At 43.0% G+C, this 17388-nt stretch overlaps 1 protein-coding gene across 2 annotated transcripts in view; it reads right to left on the reverse strand.

Moving 5' to 3' along the window:
* Positions 1-17388, reverse strand: part of PDE7B (phosphodiesterase 7B) — a 164433-nt gene that overhangs the window by 66478 nt on the left and 80567 nt on the right. The window contains exon 1 of one of the 2 annotated variants that reach the window (XM_065733552.1): positions 12710-13054. The exons of the other annotated variant lie outside the window; for it this stretch is intronic. Within the exon in view, the coding sequence (XP_065589624.1) occupies positions 12710-12947 (238 nt within the window). The 5' untranslated portion in view covers positions 12948-13054. Of the gene's footprint in view, positions 1-12709; positions 13055-17388 lie in introns of those variants that run through there. 2 annotated transcript variants of the gene reach the window in all.

The raw sequence follows: 17388 nt of genomic DNA on the forward strand, positions 1-17388 counted from the left end.
TGTGTTTCTTCATTTGTGAAAACATCCTGTAAACAGAGACAGCAGAATTAAATATTTGCCCAGTGATTCCCTGTTTCCATTGTAACTTCTGTGTTTGCAGATTTTACATTTGATAACAGAAGGAGAGAACCAACAGTGAAAGCAATTTTAATATTTTCACTTCAAATAAGAAAAAAAAAAAAAAAAAGTACTGCTGTCCCTAAAGGACATAATGTCACCTCTTTTGTGCATTGTTGTCTCCAGTATACCAGCCACATCCCACCAACCCTCATTTCTATCATAAACTTGTCCAAAACAAATTCAGAATATACTGCTCTTCTCCCCCTTCAAAAATCCACAGGCCTATTCAACTGTATCAAGCCTTAAAGTGTTTTCTTATGTCATCCTCAAGGACAAGAACTTAGAGTGGAGGTATACAGCCTTGCTTCCAAATAATTTTTTTTATTTATACTGCATTCAAGTAAAATGGGCTACGCAGATTTGTGATGCCTGTTAGCACCACGTAGGTAACACATAAGAAGCCATTCTTTCCTCATTTCGGTGATGCTTATTTTTGTTTTCTCCTCTACCTGGTCTGGTAGCTGCTGATTCTCCCCTTTAGAAGACTTTTAAACAACCATCCAACTGTTCTGATTTCCCATGAATTAGTTGCACTCCCCCCAAAAACATCTGTCTGGCATTCATGTTTTTACATGCTTTTCTTTTTACTATCATGCTGCTTCATATTATTTGATCTCTGCTCCTTCCTCTCCGCCTGTGTGTGTAGCTGAAAAAGCTCTGTTATTTTATCAGCCTCAACCTGAAAGAGCAACATGGGACAGATACAAAGTGTCGCTGTTGTTTCCTACTTGTGCTTGCTCAGGAGAGACCACACACATCTGATAAAAAGGTGTTTCTGGGAATAGGAACAGAACTTTTGAGCAACAATAAATGAGTTGAAAAAGCTTCACTGGCAGCACCTTAATAGTCCACTGGGAAAGCGGCTGATTCCTCCAGGCCATACGGTTTTTATGGTTGCAGTGTTCAAGATCCATAACATAATGAGTTTTGCACTGAAAATTAAGCTTAGCTACCTAAGCTCTCCTTTAAGACAAAGGTGAAAGAGAAGCATCAGGGCAAAAACATACTCCTCCTGGCAGAGACAAGTAATTGAAATAGTTGCTGGTTGGTAGCATGAGTGCCTTTGCCTGGTGACAATCATCCCAATAGCTTTGCCTGCCCTAACTAGAAGAAGGTGTTGGCTGATACCTGGCTAAAAATATGAGTTGAGCTAGTGATTAGATTTTTCTGGAGCAATTCACAAGCCATTGGCATGAAGACAATGAAAGCAGTTTTTGTGAGGGAGATTAACTGCCTGCAGACTCCAACAGGACAGTCTTCAGCACCATATGCCACCCTTTGGAAAAGGAAAGGAGTAAATAAAATTCTGCCTGTAACAAAGAGGTGGGTGATAGTGGTGTAAGGGATGTCAGTCCTCTACTGAAAGTGAAAATCTTCTGTGCAGAGGTAGAAACCACAGGAGGGGAAGATTTAAAAGGACATCTGAACCAGAGAAGAGGAAAATAAGACTGTCAGTGTGGGAATCAGTTAAGTTGGAGACTGAGGTGTGCACTGAAACAGAAGAGAGCTAATTTGTAGTGAAGTAGTCAGCCTGGTCACAGTAATTTGGTAAGATGTTCAAAGGCACGGCATCTGAGGAGTATGTCAGGGCAGACTTTGCAGTAGAAAAGGAGTACAAATGTCTGCTATGTGAAAAGTAGGAATTGACAGTGGCGGTGAAAAAGGAATCCTGTAACAAACTGGTGCTGTGCCTTTCTAACATGGAGGAGAACTGGATCAGGAAACTGCATTCAGCTGTCTTACATTTTCTCACCCTCATCTTTCCATCTGATCTAGAGACAGCATGAAATTTGAAGCCACTAAGCCAAAATGGGACTACAGAGGAAAAAAAAAAAAAAAAAAAAAGTAAGCACATGATCAGAAAAACATAGATTCTTAATAACAATCTAAGTAGCTTCAGTATCTCTGCCTCTACTTTGTAGTGGTGCTCTTAACCCATGCTGTTTACAAGGTCACATGCAAAACACTTTTCTGTCTATATGACAAGGCTGCTAAGTATAGTGTGTTTTCCCCTTATGGTCATTTGATCCTATTCAAAACATATAATCTCCCAGGTCTACAGACCTTGCAAAGCCAGACATCAGCACATTTTTGGCTACAGGGCACCTACGAAAAAGATTAGTGACAGTCTTGTGAGGCTTGTGTTGAAGATTCTGTCAAGGGGCCAACATTTAAATAAGGTACCTTGCATTTTCATTATGAGAATTCCAGCTCATTATTAGCAAAGTTAGTTTAACTTTCAGTCTGTTTTGCCAGCTACTAAGTACATGTTTAATGATGTACATTGCTGGCAAAGGGGAAAGGAAAGATCTATTCTAATGCTATTCCACTGGGAAATTAAATGAGTTTGCAGAGTCTGCCTAGTTAGAAGTTATAACTTTATTCTGAATTCCATATTTTTAATATAATTATGATTTAATAGCTACACTTACCTTCATTATAGGATCATATTTTACAGATCTCATCTTACAAGTCAGGAAACCAGAACTCTGGATTCTGTAGGTGGCTAAAGCATTTATTTGACATTAATCGGGTGGCTTCTCAAACACTTACAGTCAGACTTGTATGCGAATGAACCAGTACTTCAGACCTTATCATTAGTGAAGAACTGAGCATCCAGGTCCTATCAAAGATCTGTGAAAAACTTGTTAAAGACCATACATTTCTCACGAGTACAGCAAGTGGGTAAGCCAGGCAGAAGCAAACAGTGAACCTGCCACTGAATATATCCCATTCTACTAATGACAGGAAAATCCCTTCCTCCTGATTCCCTTATTTTCTTCACAGACAAAATAGGGTCTTAAAGCACTCTTCTGTTTTAAGCTACATGATATTTTTTACTGCACTTCACCTTGCACACAGTATGTCATCTGCACTAGCCACTTAAGTCCGATCATCCCCTTCACTTCTACCATGGTAAGTTAACTAGCACTGAGGAAGAAACAAGCTATCATACTGAAACCTTCTAATTACTCAGGACGTTAGGCTACTACAGTCCTGTAACTTCTCCTCTGCCCACACTAAACTTTGTATTGTCTGTGGCTTGACTTCAACATGAGCTCCCACACTGTCATAACCTGAGTTGCTATCTTTGCTATTTTCTGTCACTTTGGCTGAGATGCATGAGCCTATGGAAAGTTGATAGTTCACAACTCACAATATGCTCCTTAAAAAAATAGCCTCCGAGAGTCAATGCACAAATGCATCAAGCCCAGCTTATCTGTATCACCATGCTCTTGATCCACAGCTGCTATTATGGTTTCCAGTAAGAGGGCAGGACCACTCGACAGAAAGGGAGTGGGGAAAAATATTATGCCAGCACTGAGATATAGCAGTGAATGCTGCCTTATTCCAAACTGACAAGGAGGAAACTTGGGCTGAAACTATACTGTGATGTCCTAAGTGCACTGTACAACAATAAAGAAATACCTCTTTTCTCCTTTCACCTCCTACCCTTTGCGAGTCTTCTGGAAGTGCCCCCTGTTCCTTACTGTTCTGCTTTCTTTAGAGCTGTAAGTTTACTGATTCTAAGCAGGATGTTCAAGCTGACCTCACTTGGAAGAGAGTTCTGACACTGCCTCACCTAAAAGCCTCCCTCCTCTGCCATTTTAGGACTGCAGTCCTCCCTTGCACAGTAAATTCTTCTCTGCTTAGTCTCTTTTCCAGTGGTTACAGAAAGCAACACACCTCTTTTACACACACTGAATTGGAGTTCAAGAAAGGCCCTGAGCTATTGCCAGGACTAATTTATTCGGTTAGCTTTAGTTCCCAAAAGAGAGCATGATATGTATGCTCACTAGAGCTCCCAGGAAGAAGAGAAAGCAAGTATAATAGACTAGTTGTGCAGTGTGTATAAAGTCCAGCATCTCTTACAAGCACTTTTTCCAATTCCTTGCTGTGAATGTGCTTTGAACATCATCTGGACAGTTAAAGCTATCTGCAAGCAATGCATCCAGAATTCCCCTTTGCCCTCTCCTTTTAATGACACAAAACTGCATGCAAAACCCAAGCTGGATCAAATCACTCTTTTTGGCATTTCACAGAAACCCAGTCTCTCCTACCCTTTTATTTTCTCAGTTCCATTTGGAATTAGAAATGTAACTGCCAAATTACTGTGAAAACAGCTGTTCCTGCACCATATCCACTCAAGTTGGAAGCAGGAAATAAGAAAGCTCCCATGAAAACCTATAATTATGAGATTTCCAGTTTAAGTTTTGCACACAAGAAGCATTTGGAAGATGTTTGGATAAGCAAAGTTTGAGACTCATAGCTATTTGGATAACCACCTGGGGGCTTAACTGAACCAGGTCTCCAGATAATAAAGACACGTGCAGAGATAACCAACCAAGAACCAACTGCTGCTAACTTTACCTAAAGGAAAGCTTGTCAGAGAAGCACCTCCTATCAGAAGTTAGCCAGCAGCTATTACAGACTAGTGATCTGTGTACTTAAGGTGTTTTCTGCACTTGTCAAAGTTTTGATGACTTACAAAATGTTCTCTGCTTACATTTTCCAATTACTCTCCTTGTTCTTAATTGAATATTTACCTGGCACATTGTGTAGCGCACTAGTTTTCGATGATTTTGGTAAATAGCTCCATCAAGCTTAAAACTAATTCCTCCTACTTAGAGTAACCTACTTTACAATCTAACTTTCAAGAGTAATGTTCAAACACTACTGTGTTGTACCTAGTTTAGTGTTACTCTGACTTAGTTATAATTCCAGTAGAAGAAAACAAAACATTCAATCTCAAGACAGTGCTTATCAACTGGGAATGAAACAATGCCTTCCTCAGCACAGTGTGTTCTCAAAACCTTCTAGGACGCTGTTTCACCTTTAACTGCACCTGCACAGAGAATCTTTTAAATTGGACTTAAAGATAATATTTTGCCCTTAACTCAGGTCATGGGTAGCAGGAGAACACTGAGATAACAATATGTGAAGGGTATTCCCTTCACACAAGCCAGATCTGGCTATGGAAACAGGAAATGATTTTCATACTCTCCTGAGAGAAGCAGAACTTTACGTGCTTCCCTTTCAGAAAGGATCAAAGTTGGGGAAGTTTACAGCAGTTTCTCCAAATGGTCTCCTGTCCTTACAGAGACACTTAAGAAAACACTTTCCACAGAATTTCACCTTGATGTGCCAGTGGCAATCTTAGTATACAAAACAGAGCAAAATCCATGGGCTTCCATGGAAAAGGCCCTCTCTGGTGTTAATTGTGAACAATGTCCTCTGCTCCCTGGATGAAGAAACACTAACAGTCTCTGCTAACTAATTTCAAAGACTGCATAAGCTAAGAGAACTTTGGAGGATAACTGAATTCCAGGATATGCAATTGAAAGAGCAGTGAAAGGGTTTAGTCTCTTGATTGCTACTGAAAAATGTACAGATCTGATAGCAATAATATTGTCACAAACCTGCTATGCCCTTGTTGCATTTGACCTTCCCTTTTCATACACCTGAGGCCAAACTATGTTTGGCTTTGCAGCATCAGGAATTTTGCAGCACAGCATCTCCTCCTAGCAGGTGACAGGTCAAGACAGGAAACTTATATGGTCTTACAATAATTTAAGGAAGGGAGGGGGAAAAATATAGCTGGTTGTCCAGGGAAGAGCAGAAAGAATGTTTTATCCAGGAGGTTGTAAAGAAGGATTTAGTCTTTCTGACATGCAGTTTGTCTGTAGCTGTAACAATGAGTAAGAAAGTACAAGTTGAAAGCTGAGGAAAAAATGATGAGCTGAGACATTTTTTGTCTTGTGTTTGCAAGCTTACACCAAGAACCAGAAAAAGTACTTTAGAAATTACTGTATCTGATCATTAAGCAGGCTTAAAAGTTGTTTTTCAAAAAAAGGTTAGGAGGACTTAGAAAGTTTTTTTAACAAATGTCAAGCTGGAAATCTCAAGAGGGTTTCTTTTAAATATTTGTACTTTCCAGCCCGGACCAAAAGAATACAGAAGGACTAGCATATTTTACAGCATGCACCCAGAATGGATGCTTGCGAAGAAACAGCCTGTGGTCAGGTGAGTTGGTTTTTGTTTTGTTTTTCCAGACAACCTAAAGCTTGCAATGAGGAGCTGCTGCAGTACAATTCTGATACAACCAACTTTGTCCATTCATGAAGACACCCCTCAGAAAAGTGATGGCAGTTAAGCGTCAGTTAGTGATCACAAATAACATGGTTTAGGATATTCTGAGGTCAGAGCTCTGGGGAGCGAGCTGGAACAGACAACAGTAGAGAAAAGAGAGCTGCTGAGAGAGCCAAACCTGTACTTCATAGAGCAGGGCTACAGAAAGTTGTTGGGGATGCATGTCTCCAAGAAACAGTTTTAAGAACTATGATGGTCCAAAAGCTCTAAGATTTTTATGAAGTAGTGCTGAAATAACAACTGTTGCATAAAATGCTTTGCTCCTAGAAGCAGTACCAAGCCTCCCACAATGCATTTTAAATATTTCTCTCATAACATTTAAGCAATATGGAAAATTATCCCCACTAGCCAGGCATGGCTAATATCACTACTGCTTCCTATTGGTAGCCATTTGTCAGTTTAATTCTTCGTGTAACATCAAGCACTTGAGAGTCAATTTACCAAAGATAAAAGAGAATTATCAGTTTAAACTGTAATGAAACAAATAACCACGCAAAATTAAAAAATCCAACTGTGTGTTTACATTATAGCTCAGTAGCTTTTCCTCTTGAAACACTGTTTTTATATATAAAGCCACATCTTTGGCTCCTGATACTCTAGAACAGCTTCACTGGGAGCAACAGATCCCTCCACCATTTTACAACTGTCTGGAATTTGTTTTATTTGTGTTTATAGTTTTCAGCAGGCTGCTTCTTTGTTTCAGTTGACATGTCAATAAAATCTCTGTCACTTTGCTAGTGCTTCAGCAGCATTACCTTGGGCATACTGGCCAACGTCCAACTTGCACAGTTACATTTTTTCTGCTAACTTTATCCCGAAGCCGTAACTATGTATTGTAATCTTCTTTCTGTTGAGGCTGTATATAGCTGAACAGCTGCTCTGAGAGCTCCTCCAAGTTTTTCTGCAAGAAAATTTTGTTTTCCAACATTCACAACAAAGCAAACAGAAATTGTGCCAGCGAGGCCAAACCGAAAGACTACTCAGAAATTGTTGACAATTTTGGATTATTTCTTCTCTACTGTTTATCTCAGGTCAAGCACTTATTTCCAAATATTCCCAAACCCCGCCAAATCCACAACAGAAAATTTACATAAGAGTTAAGTAGCAAAGAGACCTCAAAGAGACTCCAAGAGGTATAGTTCAGTGAAAATTTTCACCACTCAAGTAAATCCAGAGCTTGGTGGATAAACATCAACTAACTCTGGCATATTCCATTGATATTAAAATCAAATACTTTTAATATCAATTCAGCATTTTATTCTAAATGGCATTTTTAAGATAATTCAAAATAAAGAGCTCCTTAAACAGGACTAGAATTTAAACAGTGACCTTGATTTAATGTCTCTAAAAGTTGTTTGGTTTTTTTTTCTTTACCTTTGAAGAAAAATTTTCCAGCTACGAAAACATTTTGAAGCAACATGACTCCAAATTACAAATGTTACTAACTTGTGTTCAGTCAGTAAACTGCAAAGTTATGTTGGAGAACTGCTACCTATGGGATGTGCTCTGAATTCTAAGTATTTTATCACAAGGTCTGCATACACACACCACGATAGCAATAATGCATATAATCTCATTTCACTGCTCTTAGTGAGATCACCATGCACAGTTCTACTGATTTAAGCAGCTCTTCATAAGAATACTAGAGAACATATTTTCTCTTCTCAAGCTCTGGAGTTTCAGCATAGCAGTTGGAGAGTAATCAAGGTTGCCACAGGTAGTCTTGATTCTATCAAAGTCACACTCTTTGTCTCTGCTAAGGGTAATGATTTAACAACTCAACATAAGACTTTTAAAAGAAAGAAAAAAGAGAACCTAACTTCAGAAAGACATCAGCAAGAAGCCTTTCTGCCTGCTGTGCGCCTCTCAGCTGGACACAAAGAAAGTTGTTTCCAACCTAAGGAATAACAGAATAAACTGGTCAGATGCTGAGACAATGCCATTTGATAGCTTTTGTGCTTTATTTACTGCTGGGATCTACATCTGTGGCACCTACACGCTCAACAGCAACTGCACAGAATGATGAGCATTTTAAGCAGTTAGCAAGCTCCCCATTTGGCATTAAACGATTCAGATTTTAATCATTTTTTGCTTATTAATTATTGCAATGGGACTATAAAAACATGCACAAGTTTCAGGACGTCACAACTAACTATGATTCAGCAAGTAATGACGGGAAGGGGAAGCATTAAGTTTATTTTAACAAGCACAGCATGATTAAGAGCTGTTCATTGCAAAAGAAAAAGGAGTTGGAAGTGCATTTCCTCGGTTATCATGGAAGAACTGAATCTTAAGAGGTCTTATGAATAACTTTTGGGAAGTGCTTTGAGCAACCACTGAAGATGCACACAGATGATTTAACTCTGACCTCACCAACAGGTCTGTCACAGAACTGCTCAGTATACAACTGTAAGGTCTGAAGGAGCAAGGCTTGGTGCGCAGCACGGCTCAGACAATGTCGAGACGTTTTAATAAACTCCCAAGTAGGAAAGGAGACAGTTGATTGAAGAGGGGAAGTAAGTGGACACACCAATAATTGGAGAATTTTCCAGAAGCAAACTGTAATAGGAGTGATGTTTGGTACTGCTTGTTTTTCCTCCTCAAGGCAAAGGGACTCATCAGCTAAGGCTGAGTATGATGCACGCATGAATCAGAACCTGTATTTCTGAGAAAACATCTACAGACAGAGATAGGTGGAAAAATACATTCAGAGCTATTTCAAAAACCCACAGAGATCAGTGTCGCAGAGTACCTCAAGAATTCTAAGTACCACTGTGCTTTCTCTGAAAGCCTTGCATGCCTGCACATGTGCAAGACTCAAACAGCACAGAAAGTCTCACTGGAGTTATCTGGGATGATCACTGTAAATCTAAGAGGTTGCAAATGAACATAAGGAAAAGTCTTAGAGGCAGACCCGTACCTGTTCCCTGATCCGGTTTGTTTAATCTGCTGAACTGTATGAGAGAGTGATAAAGTTTAGGCCAGAAGCAAAACGCTCTTCCCTACAAAGCATCAACATGGTTTCTGTACAAATTATTGGAATAATTCAGTTGTAGCAATATCAACACATGCTGTTATTTTATTCAAGCAGAAAGCATTACAATTAATCTTGGAAACATCGTAAAGTGTGACAGTGAATCATACGCATGTCCCACCCAGCGCTCTTCAAACTAATTGAGTTCCATTATTGCGCTTTCTTACTATCGCATGTCCAGTTTGAATATGTTAAATGGCTTTTGGCAGTGCTGAAGAGAATTCTCACCAAACCATGGTTTTGTACTGATTTGGTTGGGGATTGAAACAGGAAAAGAAAAGAGTTACTAAGCAACAGCAGGCCAGGAGCAGGAGAAAGGTCTGCAGTCTTAATTGACAACAACTTGAAAAAGCAGTAAGAGAGGGTTCAAGATGTGAATGTTACTGCTTTGGAAGGAAAAGAAGAAAAAAGGAGAAGAAAAGAAGAGAAATCCCAGGTAGTCAGTATCTGTGAGAACTGGGTTCCAAATGTAAGCTGCGTGATGCACTGTAAACACTTTTCTCAGGGAGATTCAGTGCCTCAATCTCAGTTCTGAACAAGATGAAGGACTCAGATACAGTTCTTTAATTCAAGAGCCCAGAACACACAGACAGCTTTGCTCTGTAAAAGCTACCTCAGGAAATAGGAATGCGGTATGATTTACAGTTACACGGGTCACCAGGACATTGCCATCCACAGAACTGATATCACATCCAGATATAGCTCTCCTTCCCCTTTAGTACCTGTGGTTAAGAAGGTTATTCCTTTCTAGGTTTTCCCAAATCTGTGTGCCATCTCTCAGGCTAGGACAAGGGAATTTGCTTGCTAAGATTTAAAAATCTCTGATAACATGATAAAGCAAGACAGAAATCCTGAGAGTTTCCTTCCAGAATCCATATCTATTTCCTCCTCTTCGACTGTAAGCAAAATAGTTTCATGAGCATGTGATAACCGAACATGAGTTATCACATGAACACTTACAAATTTAAATGAAAAAGCCCTTGATGTGGAGAGTGCTCTGAACTCCGCTGAACAATCAACCTTTATTTGCCTAACCAGCAGTACCTTGGGCAGAAGTTGTTTGCTTTAGCTTCACCTGAAAAAAACCTGATCTCCTACTGAAGTAGTACCTTTTTATAAGATGCAAGTTACATGTGTGTGTTTTTTTCACACCCACAATACGAACATCAAACCGAGGGCCTCACACTACCAATTCCTCCAAAGATTCTCCTTTTCCCCATTTCTACATTCTTTGCTTTTGCACTTACTTAAGCACACCGGATTTCAGCATTTACTGGTTTTCCCACGTACTCCAGAGCACTTCAAGTGACTAAAATGAAACCACAAGAGGGAAAACTACTAGCATGACTGTTGCTGAGGAGGAAAAACCAGCAACCCAGGTCTGGTTCACTCAAACTCTCTGATGATTCGTATTTAAAGCGTTGAGGGCTAGAGTCATCTTCTGCTATGATGTGTGCTTCTGCAAGTCAACTGAGGTTACGAAATGGGATCTGGCACCACAGAAAGAACTGTCCCTTCACAGGATACAAGTAATAGTCACTTGAGTAAATGCAAGTTATTCATATCCTGCTAGTGGAATAACCTCTCTCTGTACATTCATGAACGTTTTTAGTTGCCTCCAGGAATCCGAGGGCGAATCTCATTTGTTACCTAATGAAATTAATTCCACCAGATCTAACACAAGCATACTGGAAAACCACTATTACACATACATGAGGTGTAACCAATGCAGCATTTCTCAAGTTCTGTTTGATTAGGGTCCATCTCTGAACCCTCACCATTCACCACACAAACCTCAACCTCGCCGGTTGGCTACATTACATTCCCAGCTGATTTGTTTCAAGTCTTAAAGAGCAATTTGAACATTTGACCTCCCCTTGCTTTATCCACAACAATCTTATTACTCTTTAAATTGAAGCGATTCCCATGTAGTAGGGTGGTACAGGGTTGTACAGTTTCCCTGGAGTCTGAGAACATATCTTCCCTTTTTCAAAATAGAAGGGAATTGTGCATTTCTTAGTTGATCAGCAAATGTGTAAAATAATGGTCATAAAATGAACTGGGCTGCACCGGTGGGCATCCAAAAGCAATGCACAGACACGTGTGCTATTCAGGTCTTTAAGTATAGCTACACACATATACACAAGCACATTGAAATCCTTGCAGCAAGGTTATATTGCATGAGAAATTAAATTATTCTGGTAGGAAATACTGTAAGGTAGAGATGTCAATGTATGGCGTGGAAAAAGATGGTGAGGACATAATCTTTGAAGACCTAAGGCACCAAAAAGTTCAGTGACCAGGCTGCAGAGATAACACAACCCAGGATTCTGAAGGAACAGGCCGCAGACTTTCAGTGGGTCAAGGTGGTACGGTGACAGAAGACTCAAAAGCTTAGTGACAGAAGACTCGAAAGCTTAATCATGGGACACTGAGACAACTGTGCGCAGATGAGCTTCAGTAGAAGGCACAAGGTTTTGAACCAAGACGTAGCAGGGCATGGGGCAATACAGAGATGAGCTAATTGGAAGTAAGAAGCACCAGGCTAATGTAACAACTCATTTCTACATAACAAAAAGGCAAGAAATCTAATCTGGACTTCAGTAAAGCATTTCATACGGTGCCATACGACCCCATAGCTGAGTTAGGAAAAAAAATCTGACACACAAGATTTATCGGGCTAGAGAAGGAGCACATGCTCTTCAGACGGAAACATACCATGCTCAAAGACAGCAGCGGGCCGGGGAAGTGTTACTCCAAGATTTAGGGCACGTAGGTGATACGGCTGTCACCCCGTGCTGCAGATGGCCGCGCTGGAAGCACGGGCGGATCATGCGGAACTCGCCGCGCACACTCAAAGTTCGGGGCGAAGTTTGGCAGCTCGGGAAGCGAGGCCACGCGCTCCGCCGGCCGCAGCGAAAGCAGCGGGGAAGCCGCGGGAGCGGGGCCGGCTGCAGCCACCCCGGCCCGGCGTCCCGCAGAGCCCTCCGCCGCCGAGCTGCGTGCGAGTCGAGCGGCTTTCCCCGCGCCGGCTCCGAGCCCGGCCGGCCGGCGGAGGTCAGCCTCAAAGTCACCTCAAAGCTCGCTCTGTTTGACCGCCGAGGCTTTCCTCACCCCGCTCGTAAAAGCAGACAACAGACTGCAGGGGAGAGAGCGATCGGCAAACGGACCCGGCTCCCAGAGCGGACTCAAACTCTGCGTGTGCGCCTTTCCGAGCGGGGTGGTGGTGGTGGTGCAGCCGACAGCTGCCAGAAGCACGTTCTCAAACCCGGACACCCTCCGGGCAGCGCTCCCCGGCCCGCGCCTCTCCAGCCCGCCCCGCTCCGCCGGCTCGGCCCCGACACGGGCCGGGACGACGGCCCGCACCCCCGGCCCCGCGCGGCGCGCCGAGGGAAGCCTACCTACCTGCCGAGCCGCCCAGGGCATCCTCGCTCTCCAGAACCCCTCTGTGCTTCGCTCCGCGAAGCTCGCCCTTGGATTTCCAAACGAGCTTTACCATCTTGATCATCTCGGGCAAGTCCCAGGCCAGGGTCCCCTGCTGATAACCGGGCAGGCTGCCCATGGGAAAGGGCATCGGCTCTTCCCCCGTCCTCCTCCGTCTGCCCGGCTCTGCCGCGGGGAAGAAGCGCTCCAGCACCGGCATCCTGCCCCGCGCCCCCCGCCGGGAAGCCGCAGCCACCCCCCGGCCCGAGCAGCCGCGATCGGCATCCAGAGCGGGGCGGGGGCGCCCGGCCGCCCACCGCCGCCGCCCCGCACAGGGGCCGCGCCTCGCCGCCGCCGCCGCCCGGTCCCGGCTCCGGCTCCGGCTCCGGCCGCGCTGCTACGGCCGCCGCGCTCGCCCGCCCTCTGCGCGCTCTCAGCCGGCCGCCAGGCGCCGGCAGCCGGGGCAAAGCGGCAGGCGTGCAGGCGCGGAGCCGCGGCTCATGCCGGCGCCGCGCAGCGCCGAGCCCCTGGGCGGGGGCGGGGGCTCCGGCCGCGGCTGCCGGCGGTGGGGGGGGACCGGCGCTCTCGGGGCTGGGCGGGCAGAGTCCGCGCCGTGCTCCGGGGCTGACGCTGCCGAGAGGCCCCCCCCGCCCCGCACCGCCTCGCCCCGTCAGGGGTGTTGGGGACTCGGCCTCTGAGCTGAGCCCGGCGGTCGCGAGGCTCCGTCCCGGGGGGAAAAACGAGAAGGAGCTCGACGCGTCTGGGGAAACGTGCTGCTGAAAGTGGGGTTTTTGCGTAAAGGGGATTTTTTCCCCGTTATTTTGGGGATTACTCCACCTGAATGGGTTCACGTTGGGACACTGATGGCAGTGATCGCTACAGGCTCCAGTGAGAACACAATGATTCACCCCACAGCTTTAAAACCAAGGCACAGGTGCCCGGGCAAGCGCTCGGCCAAGAGCAGGAGGAGCTTCTGCCCAGAACTTTTGTTTCACCTTTATACAAATTGCTGTTAATGGCCTTGAGCCATTAGTTTATAGACCAACCCTACAGCAGAGGGCCAGAGGGTGGTCTCGAGTACCAGCATTTAGGCTTCAGTTAAGATCACAGAAGGCAATTTAATAGGATCCTAGTTGTCATTGTAATACTTGCCAGCATGCATATATCTGTCTTCTCTGGATTACAGTTGATATTCCTTCTTTTCTCCAGGTGGAACAATAAACTTGTGAACAGAGAAGTAAGTCCCAGAAAATGGGCTTAACGTGACCAAATACCCTTCACATAGCAAACTGTGCACAAGCCCTTCCTCCTCATGGCAATGGCAGAAAAAGCAGCGTGGTGTTTCCTGTGTCCTAGGACTCTGTCTAGCATTGTCTGAATGCTCCCACCTCAAACTGGCCACCCCAGCACTTTGTGCAAGCTATCCTCATTCTGACTGCAGGCTGTAGTCCCCACTGTTCTCATACTACACTCTCAGGTGGCTCTGTCTTGAAAACGATGAAGTGCTTCCAAGGAATTATACCATTGTTGTTGTACTGTTATTTTGCAGTGTCCTCAGTGTCAGGATATCCTGACTCGGAACAAAGGGGTTAAGAACAAAGAAAACAAATAGATGATACACAGTACAGTAGCACAACATTAACACGTTCATACAGTGATGTATGGTGTCAAAATTGAAATACATATTTTTTTCTTTTTCATTTATATGGTTTCTTGTGGTATTTTACATTTTTCATATTGGTTTCATGTTGTGGAATTGCTTTTTAAAGTAGTATTGTTTCTGTTAGAGAGGGATAAACTGAAATACAAATGGCTTAGAAGATGACAGCGTACTACTGAGTGAATTACACCTTAAGCCCAAACTGCTCTATTTTGGCTTTGGTGCACAAGAAGTTCCATTAACTTTATTTTTCAGCTACAGTTTTTCATCTTTGTTTACATCTGCACTTCCTGCTCCTAGCTGAGACAGAACACCGTGAAAGAAAGACCATCCTGGTGGCATTTCCAGCTTGACTGCATGCAACAAATACCAGGAATCTTGGAAGAGAATGTATTTGCAGATGCCCAGCCCCATGTTCAGATGGATATCTGAACACTTAGGTGCTTAACTACTAGAACTCCTGATGGTAGCAATAAGCAATCTTCTGAGTTTTCAAAATCGACAGTATTGTTTTATATCATTAAAGCTGTGAAAATGTAGTGCCAACAGTAGTTCTATCACTTGGGTAGGTACCTGCCTTGTGGATACACTCAGGCAGTGAGAAGTGAAGCATTTGTTGTACTTTTTGGTTTACAGTTCTACAGATGCAAAGTGAGAAGTCAGTCAGAAAACAAAGGGAAAAGATGGCCTGTTGTTGCATAGTTTTGTCCTTTTAAGAAACTAATAAATTGGTTGCCCAGAGAGGTGGTGGATGTCCTGCCCCTGAAGACATTCAAGATCAGGCTGGAGTTGCTCTGAGCATCCTGATCTGGCTGTAGGTGTCCCTGTTCATTTCAGGAGAGTAGGACTAGATGACCTTTAAGGGTCCCTTCCATCTCATTTGATTCTATGAATGCGTGATATTAAACGAAACTGCCAGTAACAGCTGTGTATTGTAATGCATTGCTTGTCTCCTGCTTTCTGGTTAGTTTAAGGATCAGCAGTTGTGAATAAAATGTGTAGAAGATGTTGTCTGGCATTAATGGGTCTAACTGTAAGTTAATACATCTGATTCTTACTGAATTTGTGCTTTGAAATCATACTAGGTCTAGTGATTACTCATCTTTAACTCGTCCAAGGTTTTCGCTGTGATTGATTTACTTTCCCTTTATCTTTTCTTTCTTTCTTTCTTTCTTTCTTTCTTTTTTTTTTTTTGTCATAGGGAACCAGATAAGCACTGCTCACAGGAAAGCCTGGGGGCTTTAAGGACATGGTTTGCTGATATTTTGATGATGGTCTGATGGTCAGACTACTTGATCTTAGAAGACTTTTCCAACCTTAGTGATTCTATGATTCTGTAGCCTACAGTATGAAGTTTTCAGCCTCAAAATCAACCACACAGCATCGCTCTCAGAGACTTTCCAGAGACAAAATTTTCAGATGTTTCAAGTTCTGGACTTTTCTGACTTGAGTTGTACGGTGATGGTTCACACAACTTAAAGATGGGACCTCAATATAACACTTCTCATCACACTTGAGGAAAACCATCAGAATTAAAACATAACATACTCCTACACAGAAAAGCACCCAGCACTTTGTTCCTTTTGTCTTTAAAGCAGGCCTTGAACAAACTCAGCTTATCTAAAACTTCTCTTTTGCCTTCTCAACTCCAACCACATTGGAAGGAAATCTTTGCACAGAGATGGATCACTTCATTGCTGCTAATTGCATTTATCTGAGACTCCAAGTCATAGAAACACAAGTGATGACAACAGAAATATGAATGTATTGGCTCTGGCCCTCGTTCATACAAAGTAGCAGTGCCAGGGATGGGAAAGTGGAGTTGGATCTGAAAACCTAACAAGGCAGTACATATCTTCACAGGTAGACATGAGAACTGGAAAAGACTTGCAAAAAGGAATATTGTGGCTGGAGAAAATAGAAGGGAGTAAGCTGACAGATTAATAGCTGGTATTGCATAATTGGTGTCTCTTAAAAAGTTTTACTTGTTTGCTTATTCACTCCAAAGTTATGTACCAAGAGCAGCAGCAGCAGCAGAGTTCCAGGCCAGATGGTAGAGGAAGTGCCTCGTGTATCTTTCCAGCCTGCTGAAGCCAGCAGGGCCTTCGTTAACCCAGTGCTCTGGTTTTCATTGTAAGTCCCTTTCTTCCTTTTTTTCTTTTCCTTTCTTCAAAGAAAAAGAAGGGAGGGAAAAAGAGGAAGAAAAAAAAAAGAAGAAGAAGAAAAGAAAAGCCATGGTTTAAACTGGCAATAGCACCATCCTTTTGGCTTTGAGCTATCCTGTCCTGTGCCAAATACAGTCTCCAACAGCTCTCCCACAACAAATCAGGCCAGATACACAAAAGCTGTAGAAAAAGAATGGTGAAGAAAGATCCTTGATTCTCCCCCTAGTCCCCCAGCCTTTTCCTTTTGCCTCTCACCCCAAGCTTCATTCCCCAGCAGACCTCCTCCTGCTTGCCAGTACTGTAAGTGATGCGGGGACCTCCAGTCTGCAGTTTTGTTGACAGCTGTCTTAGAGTGCAGGCATCTGTGCCTTTCTGTATTGAGGGAGCAATGTGAAGGAGAAGTTATTTGCTATTATTCCTGGCACTTCTAATAGGGAATGTTTGAAAAAATGGCACAAATTGTTAGCATAGCAAATTCATCATCAGTAGAAATTGTCTATTCCATCAGCTAACCCACACCACTGCACTGTATCACAACTTACAGTTTGTGTTTTCCCAACTAGATACCTGAAAAAAATATTGATATTGTCTGTTTATATAGTACATGATTCAAAGAAAAAAAAAAAAAGGAAAAAAGGCTACTAACTAAGTAGTCCAAATATAAGGCACTAGTTTCAAAGGCCATAAGATACTAATTTTTAGAAAGTATAAAGAATGTGTCTTTAGATGGCACTCACTAGGAGAATCATCTTAAATTAATAATCACTTATGAAAACTACGCCTTCGCCTCTGTCCTTGGGGTTGTAGAGTCATACAGACACAATAGGACAGGCATT

The sequence above is a fragment of the Cyrtonyx montezumae genome, unplaced genomic scaffold (assembly GCF_038088225.1).
Source record: "Cyrtonyx montezumae isolate F1298 unplaced genomic scaffold, pur_monq_1.0 scaffold_0, whole genome shotgun sequence".
NCBI lineage: Eukaryota > Metazoa > Chordata > Aves > Galliformes > Odontophoridae > Cyrtonyx > Cyrtonyx montezumae.